The sequence below is a fragment of the Hippopotamus amphibius genome, chromosome 4 (assembly GCF_030028045.1).
Source record: "Hippopotamus amphibius kiboko isolate mHipAmp2 chromosome 4, mHipAmp2.hap2, whole genome shotgun sequence".
Classification (NCBI taxonomy): Eukaryota; Metazoa; Chordata; class Mammalia; order Artiodactyla; family Hippopotamidae; genus Hippopotamus; species Hippopotamus amphibius.
The window spans coordinates 104,694,371-104,715,494 of record NC_080189.1 but is presented as its reverse complement, the minus strand read 5'-3'; the positions used below and the strand labels follow the sequence as shown (position 1 = coordinate 104,715,494).

General features: G+C 48.9%; 1 protein-coding gene across 13 annotated transcripts in view; it reads right to left on the bottom strand.

The window, feature by feature from the left end:
- Positions 1–21,124, bottom strand: part of GRB10 (growth factor receptor bound protein 10) — a 183,369-nt gene that overhangs the window by 68,670 nt on the left and 93,575 nt on the right. For 10 of the 13 annotated variants that reach the window (XM_057733494.1, XM_057733495.1, XM_057733496.1 and 7 more), the window contains one exon: positions 140–341. In XM_057733494.1, coding sequence (XP_057589477.1) covers positions 140–341 — 202 coding nt within the window. Of the gene's footprint in view, positions 1–139; positions 342–9,897; positions 9,992–16,240; positions 16,333–20,325; positions 20,446–21,124 lie in introns of those variants that run through there. The other 3 variants (XM_057733498.1, XM_057733497.1, XM_057733499.1) reach the window with 3 other exon arrangements.

Sequence of the window (21,124 nt, the reverse complement as noted above, 5' to 3'; positions counted from 1 at the left end):
ATAAACGTGATCTGAACTGAACCAGGTACCAGCAGGTGCCCCAGCTGCCCTGCTGCACACAGGCAAGGAAGGGGTCCACCAAGCGCCGTGGCCCCCACGACCCACCCCTCAAATCCTGGAGGGAGGCCCCTGGGCCCACCTGACGGCGAGGATGTGCACGGGCTGGGACCGCTGGACCCTCTGCCGTGGGGCTGCCTGCGGCTGCAGGGGCCTGGCTCCGGGGGCCGGGCCGCGGGCGTGCTGGCCGTTGTGCAGGAGGGGCGCTGTCTCCGAGGCCGCGCACAGGCTCTCCAGGGACGCGTCCATGTCGTTCACCAGTGCCTCCAGGTCCACATCATCCTCTGCGCATTGAAAGGGAGAGAGAGACAAATGTCAGCAGCGGTGAGGGGCCAGAGACCAGGTTCCCAAACTCACGGCACCTTAAAATACGTACGACGTGAGGGTGCAGGACCGTAACCGAAGCAAGCACACATTTCTGTGAGAAGGTACCGATATCTGTCAATACTCCAGAAGCAATCCAGTAACGGCAGCCCACCTGCACCTCACCCATCTGTACAGGAGACGCTCTCAGGGCATCTGCTCGGCTCACATGCCCCGCAGGGACGGGGGCCACACACAGCCTGGACCCCCTGCCCCAACCGCAGCTGGCGGGTCCCAGGTGCACAAGGAGGCCTAATCAGACCAATCAGGGCTTCCCCCTTCCCCGAAATTCCAGAAGAGAAGCAGAGACAGGAACGGAGCAACACCCAACCCTGGCTGCAGCCTCGCCTGCGAAGGCCGCAGCCTCGGCAGGTGGGCTCAGAGGGCGGCTGCTGGTGAACGCTGTACCTGCAGGCCTCCGGGTGCCCGAGAGCCAGAGGACGCCTGTCCTCACACGAGAAGGCCTGAGGGTGACACAGAGAAGACGACAGAAAGCACCAGAAAGAGGGGAGCACGTGGGGCCTCTGACGGGTGATTCTACGTGCCAGTGTGGCTGAAGCGGTCAACCAGCATTCTAGATGCTTCTTTGAAGGCATTTTTAGACGAGAGTGACAGTTAAATCAATAGACTCTGGGTAAAGCAGATGGTCCCCCATCATGTGAGTAGAACTGAAGGCCTCCAGAGACAAGACCAAGGGCCCCAAGAAGAGTGGCTGCGGCTCCTCCCAGGCCTCCAGCCTGCGGCCCCTGCAGATGTGGACGTGGCCTCACAGCTGTGAGTCAACTCTTCACAACAACTGCCCAGTACAGGCAGATGCACAGCCCCAGGCTCAGTGTCTAGGGGTCGATCACTTTTCAACAACATGGCCAACACGACTGAGGCTTCCTCTAACGCAGTAGGTCACACGTCACCCAATTCGCAGTCCACCTGCTCCCCAACAGCCCAGGGGACGCCTGGGAAACAAGCCAGGGGTGTAATGGCCCAAGACATACGGCCTCAGCCCACCCGAGGTGACCAGCCCCTGAGGGGCAGGAGGGCACTTGCTGCCCCCGCCCTGCCCTGCACCATCCCCACCCAGCCCCTGCCCTGCCCCACCCCCGCTCCGTCCACCCCAGCCTCAGCCCTGCCCCCACCCTGCCCCTGCTGGCCCAGGCCCGGGTCTCCATCCCTCAGGTCTGCTGCTCTCACTGGAGCTCACAGTGGTACCCGGCCGGCAGCTGAGCGTGAAGACTCTGAGTTCTCATCTGCTCTTTAACAGAGGCTGGCGCAGGGTGAACAATTGATCAGTGTTATTTATTTGCTCTATTTCACTTTTCCCTCACAAAACAATACAGAGTGGTGACTATTAACCTGGCTTAACGGTTGAGGAAACCGGTCTAGGCGAAAGAAGTAACCTGCCCCAGATCACACCAGCAGTCAGTAGGGAACCTGGAATCTGAAAACACGTTTTGCAGCTGCCAACGTGACCTCACCAGGTGAACACTCCATCAATGAACTCACGGATCTTTCCGGAACACTGATCTCCTTGCCCCTCCCGCTCACCCCACAAATGTCTCTGATGCCTCTGATTTGTTCAGCCTCCCTGCCTCATGAGGCAGAAGGGCACAAGGAGACAGAACGAACAAAACAGAACAACAACAACAGCCTGACAGCTTGCCTAGATGGCATGGAAGCCGCAGGTCACAGGGGGTGGGCTGGGTGGGGTGTGCTTAGGATCAGGGGGTCTCTGGTTGGGTGTGGGGGGTGGACTGCAGGCATGGGGAAATCCAGGCAGAGGCCCAAAGACCACAGATCACGCTGTTCCCCCGGCCCCTTTACCCTCCAGGCAGTGATGCCCAGAAGAGGGGTCTGGGGAAGGCCTGGACCAGACGAGACATGCTATCATCTGCAGGCAGGACTCCAAGAAGGACAGACAGACACCCGGATGGACAGGAGGCTGTGAAACAGCAGCGATGAGAGTGCAGTCCGAGCCAAGGGTAGCGGCCCAAGCGGGGTGGGCGGGGCAGAACCCAGGGAGAAGGGGGGTGCCTGAGAGATGGGGTGGGGGTGCAGTGACCCCGGCACCTGGAGGAGGGCTGATGGTGGGGGGAGGGCAGAGGAGCGGGGGCAGGGCTCCACACCTCCAGGCCTGGGGGTGGTGGGGGGGCAGAAGGTGCTGCTACAGCATAAGTTATGCATCGTGAACTATTAACCCCAGGGCCAGATATTAAAAGGACCAAGTGCTGAATCAATAATTAATAATTGGGAAATCAATAATTAATCCATCACAAAGGAGAACATGGGAGTCGTCAGGCAGGGCTCCGGCTCAGAGCTCGGGGGCGGGGTGGGGCAGGTGGGGAAGCACCAGGACAGAACAGCAGGACGGCTGCAGGAGCTGCAGGGCGGGTCCCCACATGCCCCCGGGCCCCTGGGCTTAGGTCCTCGTCTGTAAACTAGGAAGCAACACTCGGCAACAAGCGGGCAACGGCTGCCGAAAAGAGCCAGTGCTGAACAGACCTCCACCACCTGTTCACTGAGAGCTCGTCTGGTCTTCTGATGAGGGCAAGTAGAAGTTATACCAGAGTTTTCAGATCAGAGCTTCAGGAAAGTTCTAGACTGTGTCTGTCATGAAGGCCATTCATCTCCTGTACTCACAGCTGACCTGTCATCGCTGCTCAACTCAAACTCTGTAAAACAATTAATTCCACGTGCCACCCTATTAACAACTCAGTGTTTCCATCTTAACGGACCATTTTAGAATCAACAGGATGAAACGCCAAGTCCACTGGAGTTACGGAGTTGGCCTTGGCGTGGACAGGTGGCCTTTGCCGTGGACAGGTGGCCTTGCTGTAGACAGTGGCCCTGGCGTGGACAGGAGGCCAAGGGGGATCTGAGAGTGTTTCACCAGCAGCATCTCCCACTTGATTAACATGGGGAGGAAACTCAGCAGAATGCAAAGGCCACCGTTTTCCTGCCTTTCACCTGGCTTTAGACATCAAACAGGCATAGTGTTCTCACTCTGACAGATTTCTGCCAAGAAAATAAAAGGTCTTATCCCCTCAGGTGGGTTTTCCTTTGCGTTCATTCTTCCCTACATGTTTCTGAAAGCCCCTGGCTGTGCCCATGGCGGGCAGCCCTCAGTGTCTCCTGGCCTTTTCTTCCTGCTCCTTCTCCTGCCAGCCAGGTCCCTCCTGGGCCCCGCTCTCTGCAGTCAGGTCACTGTGCTTTCAGGAACACCGAGTGATCCTGACATCATTCGAAGTAAATATAAAGGTAAACTGGACGTCGGCTGGTAAATATAAAGGTAAAAGGTGTACGTGCAATGCACGCCCTAAAGTGCTTTCACTCTCCTCTGAGGTGGGTGACTGATAAAACTACTTTCTACATGAACACACTTAACGGTGAACCCGTCGGAGTCGGGCTTATCATTTAATATCCACTCGGCAGGTCAGAATTTGCACAAATCAACCCTGGCCACTATATTGGCATGTTTCAAACTTTCCTACTTCCCACAGCCCTTAAAGCAAGACTAAAACTTAAGAGTCTAAAACAGCCTAATCTAGGACAAACTTTAAAATTTCCTGTGGGGTTAGTTAGCATTTTATCTGTTTAGATAATAAAGTCATTTTGGGTTGTCTGATTTTATTTCAACGTTGTTAAATTCTAATAAAGACTAATATGAAATCTTCCTAATGGGGATAAAGCATTGATTCTAAAGAGGATGCTTCTCCGTATGTCATGGCACTTTAAAAAAAATTACTACACTGAGATTTTGTCAGAGTGACATTCAGTTCCTTCAAATGTTCCACGAGCCAGCCCATTGTGGAGGGCAGCTGCTCTGTGTCTCTGCTACATGGGTGGCTGTTTACATGAACCCACGTGGATCGGTGCTCACCCACGAGAGGAAGCCTTTCTGCAGGTCATGCACGTGGCAGAGTTAAGCATCAGGGCGTTAACAGAGCAGTTGCTTTTGGAAAGGACTCTTAAGATTAAGTGCCAGGGGGCTTCCCTGGTGACACAGTGGTAAAGAATCCGCCTGTCAATGCAGGGGACATGGGTTCAATCCCTGCTCCAGGAAGATCCCACATGCTGCGGAGAAACTAACCCCGTGAGCCACAACGACTGAGCCTGCGTTCTAGAGCCCACGAACCACAACTACTGAGTCCACATGCCACAACTACTGAAGCCCACTTGCCTAGAGCCCGTGCTCTGCAACAAGAGAAGCCACTGCAATGAGGAGCCCACGCACCACAACGTGGAGTAGCCCCCACTCACCGCAACTAGAGAAAGCCCGTGTGCTGCAATGAAGACCCAACACAGCCAATAAATAGATAAAATAAATAAGTAAATAAATAAATTAATTAAAAAAAGGGATTAAGTGCCTATTACTGCTAACTTGAAGCCAAAATACCTGCCATGGGCCAGCACCTCTGAAAGGAATCCTGCAAGGGGGAGGGGAAACAATTCTGTACGTGAGACTTCACTCCACGCAGGTCTGTGAGGGTATATTTACTGCACAAATGCGGGTGAAACAAACATGGTTGTGCATCGAGTTATTAATAGTTATTTTCCTTCTTTAAATAACGCAGTCCTAAGCTGGGCATCAGCTTTTGTCCCAAACGTCCGAGTCGATCACCTGATCCCAGATTTGCAGGTGTATCTGGTCTCACTGTCATTACTGGCAAAGGAGGCTTGCTGAGGTCTAAAATGAGTACCAATTCAGTGAAACAAATTCATGTCTGGATTAATAAATTATTCCAAGGGAATGTCGTCTAGAAACCAAGCCCGGAAGACGCCAGGCTGCAGGCAGAGAGGAGCTGACAGGCAGGCCCTGCCCCGGACCCCACCCGCTTCACTGCCCCCAGCTTGGTTCACAGCGCCCTCTAGCGGTTTCTTTCATTAGCTAGTAAAGACCACTCTGGACCCGCTTTATCAAATTATTTTGGCACCTTAAAGAAACTGTACTTGCACCATATGTGCAAGATGCATCCTTCCTGTCTTTTCTTCATGGGCCCACGGAAGCATCTCCTTCGCTTCCCCCCATGTGCACATACGAGGCACACCCTGAAGTGATGGAGAGCTGGAAGGGCGGGGCAGGACACTGACTTGCTTACAAGGCTCAAACCCTAGAGGGTGATAAAGTCTTAAGTAAGAGGAGACTTGTCCCTGAGAAGAAAAAAACAGATGGCATCTGTGAGGCTGTGATAAGAGAAGAAGTATATATTTTGGTCTTCCTCCCTAGTTCCTGGCACACGGCTCCTAAAATCCTTGTAATTTCCTAACTGATAAGAGTAAGGCGAGCATCTTTTGTTATAATATCTGATCTTTTTTGATGTTGTTCTTGAAATAGCTCCCGAGCTACCATTAAAGGTGAAAGAAGTGTTTTTTATTAATCATTACAAGCCCCTTTCGACTAGGTCTGAGTTTATGTGAATGAGGTGACTTCTGGAAAGCCCCCAGTTACAACCACCTGATGCAGACTGGTTGCCAGGGGAACAGGCTGTGTGATTAGAGCCTGGGACTTTCAGCCCCACCCCTAATCTCCAGCGAGGGGAGTGGGGTAGCAGTTACATTAATCACAAATGGCCAATGATGTCACCGATCATGGCTGTGTGATGAAGCCTCTATAAAAACCCTAGAAGACTGGGCCCTGGAAGCTTCCAGGTCTGTGAGCAGGTTGGGGTGCGGGGAGGGTGACCCAAAGAGAAAGAAGCTCTGTCCCCTCCCCAGGTACCTTGTCCTCTGCAGCTCTTCATCTGGCTGTTTCTGAGTTGTACCCTTTACAACTGGTAATCTAGTGAGAAAACCATCTTCCTGAGTTCTGTGGACTGCTCCAGTAAATGACTGAAAAAGGCACGGCGCGTCGGAATGGAACTGAATTGTAGGACAGCCAGCTCAGGTGGGAGAATTACTTGGAGTAATTCTGAGAACAAAAGTATTCAGGAAGCGTAGAGAAGAAAAAGGGAGTTTTCTGGACAGCACTAGACCTGAAAATTCCCCAACACATGTGCAAAGGCCAAAGGTTTTACACATTTCTACCTGGACAGGAACAAAAGGTCCAGCCTGCAAAGGCACCTTCAACCTAAACCGTGTTGCCCGGGCAAGCTGTTTTTGTTGACCTCTAAGCAATTAAAACCTTGCAAATATAATTCAACACGCTACTGAAATACGCTTTCGCACACCAATTCATCTTCAGTTCTCATGTATTCCAGTCACACATATTTAATTTTTAGTATGTAGAGTTGCTTGGACATAAGTAAGCAGAAGAAGAAAAGCAAGTATTACACTGTTAGCGTAGTCTTTTCTGTTCTGATATTACAATATTTAAAGATATTCAGCAAATACAAAAGCAATTTCTTAACCACAACTCCAAGTAAATACAACTGCAACTCCCAAATCCTGTTATTTAAAAAGAAGAAAATTTTAAAAAAGCTTTATTTCAGTGGTTACTATGAGCAGGCAGGAAATAAAAACCCTTAGAATTAGTCTGTCCAGCTCACGCGTAGAAATACACACACAGCATTGGAGCGATTCACATCTCCTGATGTTTTCTGTGTTTACAAGAGAAACATTTTCCCCAACATTTGGGAAAACTGGCGTCCTTTCCTCTCTACTCCCACAGACAACAGTAATTGCCAAGTTCAATGTCTATTCATTGAGAAATACAGTCCAACAAACTGACCAATGCAGCGACCTGTAAGAATTTTCGTGGGTTTTGTTTTGTTTGTCTTTTCATTAGGACCATACACATTTGCAAAAGTGCTGCCTACACTTCTGGGGCAGTTGTGGGGCTCAGAGGTCCCCCTCTCCCAGGACCCACAGGCCATGTGGGTGGAACCATCGCCCAGAGCACGGTCAGGGTCAGCTGGTGACATGAAACGGGTCAAACACACACACAAACCCTGGGATCAATCCAATTAGACAAAGTGAACGTTAAAACAACCCTTCTAATCTGCTGATGCCAGGCCATGCCTTGCTTTGTATCAGTACCTGGTAGCCTGATTATTTTTCTTGGAATGCCTTTCTTTCTCCTAACCCAGATGCAGGACTGTGCACTCTAGAAGGGGGCATGCGTATGTAGTCGTGTGTCAAGTTTCTTGACAGCTCCGACACGTTCTCTGCTATTTAGAAACTGCATCCAGAACCCCCCTCTAGAGCATCCCACTGCAAATGACAGAGCCAGCATCCTACCAGGTAGCTCTGTCCATAATAGAGTACACAGACCATGGATTCTCTGCTGTCACAAAATCTGTAACCTGCCTTCCTCAAAGCCAGTTTAGGTCTACACCTTCCATCTAAAGAAGCACCGGCCCTACAATTGCTTAAGGGTCCACAGCTGTGACTTAGCAATCAAGAAGGGATTTAGAATCAAACCCTTGTCTACAGCCGCACAGATGAGAAAGGCTGCAGGCACTGCTTATAGGCTCATACATTTTGTTAGGTATGTCTTACCACAATTAAGAAAAAATAATAGTAAAAGCATTTTTCTTTCGTTTTTTAAATTGGAATTCTTAATATTCTCAACTATGGTCACTTAAGGTCTTTTTCTGGCTGATCTACTTGGGCACCTTTAAGAAGCCCTCAACCCTAAACCTGCCTGCCTGGAACCAATGCTATGTGCTTGGACCTCACGGGCAGGGTGTCCTGAGCTGCCCCTCTCCGGATCCCACTCCAGGGGACGTCCTGCCGGCCCCACGCCTCGCCCCCGGTGGACAGGTTGCCCCTCAGCCCCGATTCTGCACACCTGTGGTCCTCCCTCACTTGTCCCCAGCACGAGGCCACCGCCCCACCCCTACTGCTGGCTGCCTGCACACGTGTGGCTTCCTCCACCAGCAAAAAGAAATGGTATGGATGTCACTCCTGTTGGCAACCACAGGGGCGGGCCCCTGGGGGCCAAGTGCAGGTGGCCCAGGGTGACCAGTGCGGACAGGAGTTTAGCGTGGAGAAGAGTGAAGGGTCCCTCCCAGGAGAGAAATCTCTCATCTAAGCGATGGATGCAAGGACCTAGCCAGGAGACGCCCAGGCCATGGAGGCTGAGGGCCACATAAGGGCCCCTGGGGCTGATTCCTTGGGTCACCGGCCAGGGAACCCCAGGCAGACTGGCTCGTGAAGGCCCGGGACCAGCATGCTTGTTTCCTGAGTTACATGAAACATGAATTCCTCTTCTGAACAAACAATAACGTTCAGTACAAACGAGTATTCTCCACCAACGCCGTGGACTGAGACAGGTAGGTATTCAGCCGTACCTGTGCACAACCTCCCATAAGGGGTTCAGGTTTTGACGGCTTGTGCAGAGCCCGGCCATCCACGGAGGGTAAACGAACAGACCTAGAGAAACACGCTGGTCTGCGTCCTCACACAGCTGTGTCGGCCGTCTTTACCCGTCTCCCCGGAGCAGCTGAAAGGGGCTGGATGCTGACCGCAGGGACCCTCAGGGAGGAGGCTGGGCTACGTTTCACTGCCGGGTCCGTGGCAGCCCAGGAGGCTGTGACTTGTGGGGGGCAGGATGTGTCACAACCCCCGGGGCAGATCAGAGCCAAATGCAGACACGCTGGCAGCCGGACAAGCCAGCGGCACCACCACAGCAGACAAGCAACAAAGTGACTAATCATTAATCACTCCGGACCCTGACTCCCGTGATCCTGTTTGATCTACGTCCTCAGAGAGAGCTGCAGAATAATCTGACCCAAAACATACATAAAGAAAACAAGGAAAGCTACACTTTCCACTCAGTGATCCCATTTGCTGAAATTCAACAACTGGTATCTGACGTTCAGCAAACATCACCGAGAAAAGAGCGTAAGTTTTCCTTCTTTCTTGGATTTTTACCCTCCCACTGTGGCCAGGAAGGTCCTGGACATCACATAAGTTTCTTTCAGGTCTTTTAAGATTGTTTGTGTTCTGCACCTTGGAGCACAATTTTCCACGACCCAAAGGTTACAACTGCCAAGCAAGGACCAAGAACCCAGGCTACCAATAGCAGAAAAAAGTACAGATTCCACTGTGTAACCTCTATTTGCACAATCGGGGTAGGGGGAGAACAGAAATATCTCACAAAATATCACTCAAGAGGGGAAAAAGATTTTTTAAAAAAAAATTTTGGTTGCGTCGGGTCTTTGTTGCGGCACGCGGGATCTTTTGTTGTGACTTAGGGGCAAAAGGTTAATCACATCTCTCTCCAGTCTTTCTTAGCTATTTAATCTGTTTCTCCTCAACCTTCTGCTTTTGATTCTCAATTCTTCTATGACATCATAAATCAGCGCAGAAGCCTGGGTGCAAGAAACTATGCAAATAACTCGTCATCCTGGAAGGTTCCCATTTTCCATTAATCTTAAAAGTATTAATCCAAGAACACTGGAATTGAACAGGGAAAATCCAGGGCACAGGCCAAAAGCCTGTCCCTCACTGGCACTGCGCTTGCAAACAGGCACTTTTTTAAAGGTAAATCATCTTGACTACCCCATTCCACAGTAATTCCCTATGATTCTGTGTATTTACCTCCATAATCGCAAAATCCCTTCACGTAAGCCATGTTTTTCTTCATTCAACAAACAGTCACTGAGCACCAATGACCTCTCTGACGCGGTTTCAGCTACGAGAAATACAGACGTTAACAAAACAGACAAGAACTCCTCCACCTAAATGTGATGCAGTCCTAGGCCTCACGCTCTGGAGAAGGATTATGATGTTAAATGGAGAGTTGCAAGGAAGGAGATGAAATTTCTTTTACCACCTCTGGAGACATAATCCCTCGGAGAGGAAGCTACAACCTCCTCTGGTGTAGGAGAAAATGAGGGGATGGAGATACTCTGAAGAGAGACTGGGGTCCTGGCGGAAAGGGGCGAGCATCTTGCAAGAGAGGTCAGGGCCACGTGGGCAGCAGAAGTGGCACAGAGGACAGTGTGTGTCCTCAGATGGAAACAGCCTTGGCAGAGTTAATGACATGCACAAATCAGAAAAGTGTCCCAGAGGCCAGACACTCTCCCAGCACAGCTGGCTCACTGCTTGGCAGAAGATTTTACAAGATCTCTGTTGTGGGACTTCTTCCCTGGTGGCGAAGTGGTTCAGAATCCATCTGCCAACGCAGGGACACGGCTTCGAGCCCTGCTCCAGGAAGATCCCACATGCTGCAGAGCAACTAAGCCCATATGCCACAACTACTGAGCCCATGTGCCACAACTATGGAGCCCACATGCTGCAACCACTGAAGCCTGCGTGCCTAGAGCCTGTGCTCTGCAACAAGAGAAGCCACCACAATGAGAAGCCCACACTGCAACGAAGAGTAGCCCCGGCTCACCACAACTACAGAAAGCCTGCACAGCAACAAAGACCCAACGCAGCCAAATAAGCAAGTAAGTAAGTAAAAAGATCTCTGTTATGTAAGGCAAGGCAGTCAAGCAGAGGGCACGCAGCTCTAAGAAGAGATCAATTTCTCAGGCATCGGGATGGGGAAAGTCCTTCCAGGAGAACGTACCAGGCGATTCCAAGAAATGGCATGTCTCCCAGAACTGCAATGCCCAGGAGAGAGCAGCTGTCTTCCCAGGATGTGACGGAAACAGGGCTGAAGTGGAAAGAGGGGACACGCGGGATGGGGCAGGTGGGGCCGGGGCGACTGAGATCCGTCCCTCGGGAATCTCTCTGATGAGCACAACCCCCTGGGAGGCTCCTTTGTGAAAACAGGTCCCCGGGACTCACTTGGATTCATTCTGAATCCAAATCTCTGGAGCCGAGTCAGGAGTTCCTAAGCAAGGGCTTATTATTCTCATAAGAGAAATAACACCACACATGTAAGTGGCACCTTCTGAATAACGTCCCAGGAGAAGGAAAACTCGTGGCGGTCTTTCGTGCCTCGACGGACATGCATTCTGGAGGAGCAAACCCACAGAGAGGCTGCACACACCGGACCCCTGAGAGGGGGCTTTGATTTTTACTTTCTCTCTACACACATAACATTGCGTTTATTAATGGTGATGACACACAACACTACCATTTCTTGAGCACCTACAAAGCATCAGGTTTTATGCCAGGCACATCTTGTAGCTCAAGCAGTTTCTCATCTTCCTACCAAACCAGCCACATAGGCGTTTTTAAGATTTCCAATGAAGAAACTGAGGCAGAGGGTGACTCAGCTCTCAAGATGAAGATGCAGGTCAAAGCCAACTCCAAGGGTGGACAGCTTGCTTCCCTGGTACACTGCAATTTTAACTTTCTTCAGTTTTTTCTCACTGAACTTTAGTTTCAGTTTAATTTCCTATGTACACATCATTCTTTGTCACTAACCTTGAGTTTCTAGAGGCTGGACCTGCATGTCCTTCTGCCTTTGCCTCCCTCATTTCAGAGCCAGCACACAGTAGGTGGTCAGTAAATGTCTGCTAAGTATATGGAAAACGGAGTCACCAGCCTCCATAAATCAAGCTGCAGAATTTTCCAGAAGGTCAGACAGCCAGGAAGAGTTCCCAAACTTTCTGGGGGCTGCTGAGTCCCCCGTCCGTTTGTTCCCTGGAAAAAGGCTCACTGGGCAGGTGACACCAAGGCCACCACATGAATAAATGCCAGGTGTCTAATTCCAACAGGGATGGAGGACTGTCTGAGGCTCAGGGTCTCCTACAGGCAGCATCACCTGGCAGGCCAGGCCTCTGCCCATGTGAGCCTCTCTGACCACATTAGGCCCACCTGGCCGTCCCCAGGGTCTCAGAAGAATCTGGTTCTGTCTCTGTTTAGAACGTGCCACCACTGCCAGGCGCCCTGGTGGGACATCGTCCCCGCAGCACGCACGCTCTTCCCGGCACGCCTGCACCGCCCTGGAGAGCAGGCTTGCTCCCCATTGCTGCCGCCACCGCCTCCTCCTCCTCCTCTGCTCTGGTGCGCTGTGCAAGTCTGGGTCTTACTAGGTACCAGCGGCTTCCCTAGATGTACAATCAATCTCTCCTTAAGCCGCTGCCTCTAAAATCAAGCTCTGCCAGTGGATCACGCTGGAACGAGCAGCTGGCCTTTGGTGGGATGCCGGCTGCTGCCCTGGCCAGGTTTCCACTTACAGATGGAAGGCAGAAAGAAGGGCGCATTTTACAAGTCCTGAACTCACTGCTCACGGCTCCAAGGTCATACCTGGCAGAGCCTAATTCAGTATTTTATTTAACAACTACTCTCTGTCTGATGCGTCCAATGCACTGTGCACTGATCAGAGAGGCCAATTCAGAAAGGGGGGGAGCAGTAGAGGAATGTCCACATGTGGCATCTCGTGTCACCCCTGCAGCACGCCTATGAGCTATCACGCCCATTTCACAGGTTAGAAAGCCAAGGCTCAGAGAGGTTAAAACACACATCCAACATCACACAGCTATTAGCGGAGTCTTGATTCTTACCCTCGTTTGGCTAAAAAGCCAATCGCCTTTTAGTTTTTTCCCAAAGATTAAAAACAAAAGCAAAGAACAAGATCCCCAGGCTCGAGGAATCTAGAAATAAATTGGAAAGACAGACACTTATTTGGCATGCAAAGTGTGATGAGTCTGGGGGAGAAGTAGAAAGCCACAGGAAAACACCCAAGAAGAAGCAGCTTTTTTAACGGGCAGGGGGAGAGAGAGGAGGGTGTCCAGGGAGGCGGCCGCGGCATCTGATTCAGGACAAAGGGAGGAGTAGGGTGTAAATGAGAAGAGCTGACGATGTTACCAGCGGGGGCACTGCCCGGTAGACTACGCGAGGGGAGGACAAAATTAAACGACAGGCCAGAAAAGCAAACTGTCTGGGCAGCTGGTGCCCAGGGGACGTGTGTGAAGGGACAATGTGGGCAGAAACCAGGAGGGAGAGAGAGTGAGGTCTCCCCACGTGAGCCCCTGAATCTCACAGCAGCAGTAGCTGGCAATTCATTCTGTAGCCACAGAAGGACCCAAAAGCACTGGAGAAAAAGCTCCAGCAACCGCACAGAGCAGAGCCAGAAGGGACGATTGGTGAGAAAGCACAGACACTGGTGTCACTGAGAGTCCGTCCGTCAGCTGTAAGGGAGGTAGAAACCATCTCACTCGATGCAGAAATCTGGCTGGCCTTGTGTCAGCAGTGGGGGTTCACTACGCCCAGCCCCCCCAAACAGGAAGCCTTTGGGATGCAAAGGTGCCTTGGTCATCTGACACACAAGTGGACGGACTCCACTAGGATTACTTTTCAAAATATATCTCAAATGTACCCTTGGAGGTGGAAGGATGAACAACCTATGCCCCCATCTCCTCTGGTCCCTTCCCCGTCCCCCCTTCCTGAAAGGGTCAGGACTGTTATTAAAGTCTGTCTTGGACAGAATGAGGCCCAGGGTTGAGCGGGTGTCGGGTACCTGGCAGAGGCACATTCTAACCAAGCAGCAGAGGCCACCAGGCAGGATCCTGGCTCCAGGGCCGGCATCCAGGTACTGCATTCTGCGGAAACACCAGCGCCTCCCAGGGTCTCTGAACAGGTCAACTAGTCATGTACCCGCAAGGCCTGTCCCCAGGGAATGAGCTGCGATCTTTGAGGGCCTTCCTGGAGATGGGATTAACGCACAGTGGGGTACAGAATATTAGCTAATATTAGCCACGTGAACAAGTGATGCTGTAACCTTGTTGAATTACTTCCTGAAGGCAGCAGTACTTTGTGTCCTGAAGATTGGAGGGTTACTTTTCCTTACTGAAAATCTCTAGCTTGAGGTCTTCCTTTGGGAATAGAGTTTAAAATTATACAAGAAAAATAACACATTTCAGGAAAAAAAAATTCACCTGGAATGGCTGGTTAATTGCAATTAAAAAAAATAAAGTAATTTAGGTAAAGTGTAATATAAAGGAAGACATAGAATCTTAGATTTCAGGAAATAGGATATTCTAGTTCTCTAACTAAGAACAATCTAAAGATACTCACTCATCACGGATCTTAAAAATGAAGGAATTATATCTAAGTTGCACCCTGCCACTTCTAAAAGGGATTTTTACTTCCCTTGGACAAAAAGGCCCATGTGTTACGTGACCGATAAACTGAAAAGGACCCACTGCTCCCCGCTGCATCCTCGGGGCCGGGGCCCCTTGGCTGCTGTGGCCTGGACAACGAGCAACAGATATTTGTTGAATGAGTGAAATGAATGAAAGAAACAGGAAAACTACAGGGAACAGTATGAAAAGCAAAGGCCCCAGAAGAATAGCAGGCGTTGTGGGCTAAAGGCTCTAGTGGCGGGCAGGCATCCCGACGGCCAGAGGAAACAAGAAACATGAATGGAGTCCAATTATCCGCTCAAAGGAAACGGGCAAGGGTGATGTGAGCTGTCAGAGCATCAGGGAAGCGAAGGCCCAGAACGGCCGAGACTTGAGAAGTGACACAGGACGACAGCGGGTGTTTCCACTCTGCTCCAAGTGAGCACTGGGGAGGGCGAGGTCCGCCGCTCGCCTGACCCTGGGAAAGACGGCGGGAGAGCTGGGGCCTCGCTGCCTTTTTGTTCCCTCTTCCTAATGGAAACAAATGATCGTCCCAGCAGAAGGACGGGAGAAGCGTAACAGAAAGGAGCCCACGGTCCAGGATGTGGAGGTGACCACAGGCTCCTACCCACTTGGCTGCTTCCAAGGACAAGGAAAATCCAGTCCCTACAGTCGACAAAAATCTCAGTTTGAGCTCCTGAAAAATGTGAGGAGTCACAAAGAAAGGAAAATATGCACGGACTGTTATAAGGATGGAGGGGTAACCCGGAGGCAGAGCAGCGCGGTGGAGAGAGGCACAGGTGCCGGAGCCCCAGGCCTGGATTCAGGCCCAGCTCTGCCACTCCTTCGGGGTGTGATCTGGACCACTTTGCTGAGGCCTGTGCATCAGTTTCCTTCCCTGTAAACATGGGGTAATGTGTGTGCCCACTTTGGGACAATTAGGTGCATTCGGTGAGTTCAAATAGGAAGCACAAGTTCTTAACAGGTGAAGAACCTAATTTTTATAACAGGGAAGTCAGGTAAGCACAGAAGAAACAGAGGACGTGACATCTTTCTGACGGGCTATAATATCACTTGAAAGGATGCTGCATAAGCATCCTTAAGGACTTCTCTGCATCTTAACCCTAATCACAGGTGTTTAGGCACAAGGAGGGGGTAAAAGAAATCAAAACTACATCAGCTTTGGCATCAACATCCAACCAGAGGCTGATATTCAGTACGATTCAGGATTTTGTCAAGCATTTCTTTCTGAACATTATCTCTGGAAGACAGGCTAGTTGCACTATGAGAAAATGACACTAAGAAAATAAAAGTTCCGTGTGTGTGTGTGTGTGTGTGTGTGTGTGTATGGGGAGTAGAGTATTGGCGATGTTCTCTGAATTATACAGGAAAAGAACTGGATGACAAAGTATCCATGAACCAGGATGCAAGCTTGGTTCAAAAGCAACCTCATCTTACATTAACACAGCATCTTATATTAACACGACATTGTAAGTCGATAAAAAAATACATTTTATTTTACTCTGGCTGTTAAAAATTTTTTTTAAGTAATTTAAAAAAAAGCAATCTCATCTTCTTGGCTGACTTACACTCCCTCGTGGGTCATCCAAACACTCCTGACACCTCACCGGTGGCACCAAGAGAAAAGAAGGGCTTTGCTAACTGGTCTTGTCTTTGCTCACCTGGAATCACCACAATCCCCCATATGGAAGGTACAGGCAGGAAACTCAGGACCTGGCTGGAACCCACAGGTGTATATACAGCCCAGGGGTTCAGAAATCTGTTCGACAAATATCTATAATATCCAACTATGGACAAGACACTACAGCAGATCCTTCGAGATAAGTAATGCATAACCTCAAAAGAAAGGGGAAAAATACGATATATAAAGTGACACTTAGAAAGTAGCTTTTACGTACAGGTGTGTGCTAGGTGTTCTCCCTCAGAGCAAAACGTGAAGGTGGAGAGACTTGGCTTTGATTCTGATTTCGCCATCGTGTAAACGTTCTGTGATTTCCGGGCAAGTGCTGACCCTCTCTGTCCCGGTTTTCCCACCTGTAGCTTTGATGAGTAGATGAAAAAACCAGACATGCGGGAGGATTTCTAGCACAGGGCTCCAAGCTATCAACACCATCACCACTATAATCTTCACTACAGTTATGCAGGATGGGTGTGTACCAACGAGTCATCTCAACTGCAAGGTGCTTACTAACTTGCCCGCCGTCACAGGGCGAGAGGAGCTGAGACGCAGAACAGCAGCCCCAAGCCCGGCTGCCCCCAGCATCTGGTGACACCAGGATGGCTCCCCGCAGGGGAACATGCAAAACAAGACGATCTTTTTGGATCTATTTTACCGTCTCTAGCAAATCATATTCTTTTCTAATTTTGGTCTTTTCTACTCAGCAAACAGATGCTTTCCTGAGATACTGGGGTTTCTGAAATGGTCCTGCTCCACGTTTCTTCCACACTTACACTGTTCCTAGAAAAAACTGCACCTCCCCCCAAAGATAGTTTTGCGCATTTAAACTGCACCCTAATAACCACAAGTTTTGGTTTAAAGAAAACCAAGAGAAGTAACCCAAGCAGAAAAGAGCTGTCACGGGTCGGGGGGGACAGGACCACGGGAGGCCAGAGCCCGGAAGGCATCCCTCAATTTCAGGGAGCCAAGGGCTGGATTTCCGAATCTCCTCTGAGCCGGGGACTGACTCTGTTTCTGGGGTTCACAATGCCAGGGTTCCTGGCTGAGGTTTTGATCACACGTCAGGAGGCTTGCCCGTGTGCACACATGGCCCTGTCTCCAAAGAGAGCACCGTCACGGCACACGTGCAGGGGCTTTCCTGCATGCATTTCAAGCCCCTCCGCTCCTCGGGGCATCTCTGCTCAGCTGTGGTCTGCCGAGTGGAGCAGGACAGGGCTGGACCACTCAGCTTCAGGGCTGAGCAAGAATAACAATCAGACATGACTTGTTTAAAATGAGAAAAAAATGAGCTTCCAAAAACCACAATTCTCTGAAACCTCACATCTCAGAAATATTGTCAAGAAAAAGCTAAAATAGAATTCCCACAGTATTAAGCAATTCCACTCCTAAGTATATACCCAGAGGAACTGAAAGCAGAGACTCAAACAGATATTTGCACACCCATGTTCATTGCAGCATTATTCAAAACAGCCATAAAGTGGAGGCAAACCCAGGGTACACTCACAGATGAAATGAAAAACACATGTAGTCTACAGACAACAAAATATGATTCAGTTATAAAAAGAATGAAATTCTCCTACATGTCACAACCAAGATGAACCTTGAAAACACCATACAAGTAAAATAAGCCAGACACAAAAGGACAAATATTATATAAAAGTCCATTCACGTGAAGTACCTAGAAAAGGCAAATGCACAGAGACAGAGAGTAGAGTAGAGGTTACCAGGAGCTGGGGGAATTCTTGCTTAATGGGTACAGAGTTTCTGTTTGGGATGATAAAAAAATTTTCTGATAGACAGTGGTGAGAATTGCACAAAACTGTAATGAATGCTATTGAAACCTACACTTAAAAATGGTTAAAATGGTACATTTTTTGTTATATATATTTTACCCTAATAAAAAATACATTTAAAAAATACTGTTGGGACTTCTCTGGTAGCACAGTGGTTAAGAATCTCCTGCCAATGCAGGGGACACAGGTTCGATCCCTGGTCCCGAAGATCCCACATGCCGCAGAGCAACTAAGCCCATGCACCACAACTACTGAGCCTGCGCTCCTAGAGCCTGTGCCACAACAAGAGAAGCCACCACAATGAGAAGCCCAAGCACCACAATGAAGAGTAGCCCCCACTCTCCGCAACTAGAGAAAGCCCACATGCAGCAACAAAGACCCAAATGCAGCCAAGTAAATTAATTAAAATAAAAAGTTGAAAATATTTAAAAAAATTAAAAAAAACAAAAACAAAACAAAACACAAAAAATCCAAAAAACTGTCAAGAGTAATTCCAGCCATTGCAAAACCAGCCACTTTCCAAGGAAGACGCATCACTTCCGCAGTTTGCTGCTAGGAAATGTCTGAAGCACTTTTAGCAACTGTCACACAAAAATAAGCTGCTTATGTTAGGAATGAGCTAACAGAAACCAGGGCATTAAATCCTCTTTGCCAGAGAGAAGGAACAGGTCAAGGAAAGTCATAGCAAATCTTTTATTCTAAACATCAGGACCCTTGCAAAGGATCAGATCAAACACAACACAGACACCTAAGGCCTAGAGTCGGAGCACCTGGATGCCTTGAAGATTAAGGAAGCACGAAAGAACAGCGCTCTGTCTTTGTCAAGTGCTATCCTGTGTCCCAAGGTGTCTTGTTAGGAAGAACTTCCAGCATGGAGGTGGTAAGGGAAGGAGGAGCGGTTCGGGGATACAGGAGCGGGCTGGCAGGGCGGGCCGCAGTCTCCTGCAGGCTGTGCAGACTGCAGCCGGGAAGGGGGCAGAGGCACCCCTCCGGGAGGGCACTAGCCTCTGTGCTGCACTGCTGGACAGCTGCAAACCCTAGCCTGTGCACACAGACATGTGGGGCCACGGGGCTGCCAAAGGAAGGCTGAGCACGTGGCACCTAGGTGCACTTGAAAGAGAGGGAGAGACCTGTGCTTTTCTCTTCCACGTCACAGACCTGAGAGCACGGGCTCCCCCCAGGCCCAGACCAGCCCAGCTGGTTTCCACGTTTCCCTGTGAAATGACTGTTCAGCATCAGATACAAACAGAGCATACCTACCTTTTTTGCAAACTGCCTGCTCCTGCTTTTTGCCAGTTTTTCTATTTAATTGTCTCTCTCATGTATAGGATTTTTTTTTTTTTTTACAGTAAACTGAGGATACTAATACTCTGCATGTTATAGGCACTGCAAGTATTTTTCCCGGGCCAAAGTGTGCCTTTTGGTGTTTTAGATGCTGTCCATTAGGCTGTATAGCCATTTGGGTGTAATGTACTCAAACATTTTCCCTTTATGGCTGTGCTAAGTCTTAACTTAGAAAGTTTTTGTTCTCAGCCTAAGGGTATGAAGATTCTTGCTACTCATTCTTTTTTTTTAAAATTCTTATTGGAGTATAATTGATTTACAATGTTGTGTTAATTTCAGGTTTACAGCGTAGTGATTCAGTTATACATACATTGATACTGATATCTGTTTTTTGTCAGATTCTTTTCCCATGTAGGTTATTACAGAATACTTAGTAGAAGTCCCTGTGCTATACAGTAGGTCCTTATTGGTATTTATTTTACATATAGTAGTATGTGTTTGTTAATCCCAAACTTCTAATTTATCATTTCCCTCCACATTTCCCCTTTGGTAACCATAAGTATGATTTTGAGATCTGTGTAAATGCCCATCAACAGATGGATGGACAAAGAAGATGTGGCACATATATACAATGGAATATTACTCAGCCAGAAAAAGGAATGAAACAACTATTTGTAGTGAGGTGGATGGACCTAGAGACTATCATACAGAGTGAAGTAAATTAGAAAGAGAAAAACAAACACCGTATGCTAACGCATACATATGGAATCTAAAAAAATGGTACAGAGCCTGTGCACCACAACAAAGAGCAGCCCCCACTTGCCGAAACTACAGAAAGCCCGTGCACAGCAGCAAAGACCCAACACAGTCAAAAATAAATTAACTTAAACAATTGAAAAGAAAAAAAACCCAAAAAACAAAAAGCAGAAAAAGCATGTTGTTTTGCACTTTTAGTGAATCACTGACCTGAAATGGATGCTTGTGGATCCATATGGGAGGGATCCAGCCGGCCCCCCACCCCTTGCCTCCCCCATCCCTGGAGGAGCCGTGGGCCCCCTGTCCTCAGGGCTCTGCGGCAACTTTTCTGTGTTGTACTGAGATGCCGTAACTCTGTGGGTCTCTTTATGGGATGTCTGTTTGTCCGTCCTTGAATCAATAACACACGTTCCTAACTGCGATGCCTCATAATCAGCTTTGCTACCTGACAGTGCAAATCACCCCTTCCTACCTACATACGCCTCGCTCATCTTCAGGTCTGCCTTTGCTGTTATCGAGTTTTCATCCGTCCACGTTAGAGGTAGGAACCATCTGTCACGTCACATCAAAATGCTTCGAAAACTGCTTGCACCTGCATTGAATTTAAAGATAAACTTGGGGAAATGTAACAGCTTCACTATTTAGGTCTTCTTATTTGTGATCGTAGAATGACTTTCCACTGATTTAGGTCTATTTTATGTCCTTCAACAACATCTTAGAACATCAGGGAACCTAGCTGAATTTACTCCTAGATACCTTATAATTTTTGTAACTGTGTAAGTGGGATTTCTATTTGCTTTACGCTTCCTGATTGTTCTCTACTGGTGCACAAGGTATTTTTAAATTGTATCTGTTGATCCCACCTGTCTACCAGCTTGAAGAACTCATTTATTTTAAATGGATTTTTATTTGGATAATATTGGGTTGGCCAAAAATTCCTTCAGGTTTTTCTGTAAGATAATCTCATTTGCAAAGACACACCAATTCCATTTCTTCCTCATGGTGTTTGCATTTCTGGTTCTGTGTCTGTTCTGTGACACTGGCGAAGACCTCTCGTGACAGCAGGCCTTCCTGCGGCATTCCGACTTTCACGGACACAACTCTGATATTTCTCCGTCATGGATGCCGGGTGCTGTACATCTTCAACAAGCATACGTGAAACAGGTTACAGAGGTTTCTTTTTCATACAGACAGTCCCTGAGTTAATGGCACTTCCACTTATGATTTTTTGACTTTAACATAGTGAGAAAGTGATCCTCATTCAGCAGAAA